The sequence below is a fragment of the Penaeus monodon genome, chromosome 19 (assembly GCF_015228065.2).
Source record: "Penaeus monodon isolate SGIC_2016 chromosome 19, NSTDA_Pmon_1, whole genome shotgun sequence".
Taxonomy (NCBI): Eukaryota; Metazoa; Arthropoda; class Malacostraca; order Decapoda; family Penaeidae; genus Penaeus; species Penaeus monodon.
The window spans coordinates 1,959,176-1,960,119 of NC_051404.1; the positions used below are offsets into that span (position 1 = coordinate 1,959,176).

General features: G+C 35.1%; 1 protein-coding gene across 1 annotated transcript in view; it reads left to right on the forward strand.

Moving 5' to 3' along the window:
- Nucleotides 1–29: 29 nt before the first annotated feature.
- LOC119584960 (zinc finger protein interacting with ribonucleoprotein K-like) overlaps nucleotides 30–944 on the forward strand; it is a gene marked incomplete at its 5' end in the record, with an annotated part of 3,465 nt that continues 2,550 nt past the window's right edge. The window contains 2 exon segments of the mRNA XM_037933557.1: nucleotides 30–657; nucleotides 839–944. The exon segment at nucleotides 839–944 is cut by the window's right edge and continues 1 nt beyond it. Coding sequence (XP_037789485.1) covers nucleotides 30–657; nucleotides 839–944 — 734 coding nt within the window.

Consider the following 944-nt stretch of genomic DNA (forward strand, 5'->3'; position numbering starts at 1 on the left):
GAAATCTAGAACTTTAAAACTACACACAGGTGAAGAGGAAGATACAGCCAAAGGAAGTTTTGCAGGTGATTTTCAAAAATCACCTGATTGTGACAATGCTGATGAATTGCAAAATAATGTAAAAGTTACCATAAATTCCTCTGAGTTAGGTGTTATTGATCAACTTTCAAAGGATGAAATCCCTTCCGTCCAAACTGATTGTATGCCAGAGGTACAAAATATCTCCACAGAACTTCAGACTGATCCAAAAGGCAAGAGTGATGTCAAGGTTGCAGATGAAGGAGACAGGGTTTTTAACTGTCCTAAAGAAGATGCTTGTGACAAGGCACATTCTTCCTTAGTTTCCCAGTGTCAAAGCACTATTAGTAACAACTCAAGTACAAATAATAAGAGTAAGAAAGCAAAGGTAGCTGTAGATAGACAAGAAAAGGGAAAAGAAAGTAGCAAGAAATGTCCAGTATGTTCCAAAAGTTTTCCAAGACAGAGTCAACTGAAAAGCCACCTTGTGAGTCACAGCGGAACTAGACCATTCGAGTGCAAGATTTGTCACACTAAATTTAAATATCGTCGGAACCTTGTTGAACATTCCAGCATACACAATGAAATTCCATCCTTCATCTGTTCTAAATGTGGCTTAACATTTAAACAAAGAAGCAAGTAAGGAAAAATACTTTGAATTAATTAGGTTTGGTATTAACATCTTGAGTTTGAATGATATTTTGAATATACTAATATTTCTAGACATGTGTACTTGTTTGTAAATCTTACAAGTAATGATAGTGTTTACTGTTAATGCTTCTCTATCACTAAAACTTTTGTATTTGTATTTTTTTTTTAGCTTACTTAAACATGAAAGGATTCATCGGGAAAAAGACAAACACTGTTACCACTGTCCTCACTGTAACAACCAGTACACTCAGTCATCTCATCTAAGAACACACATC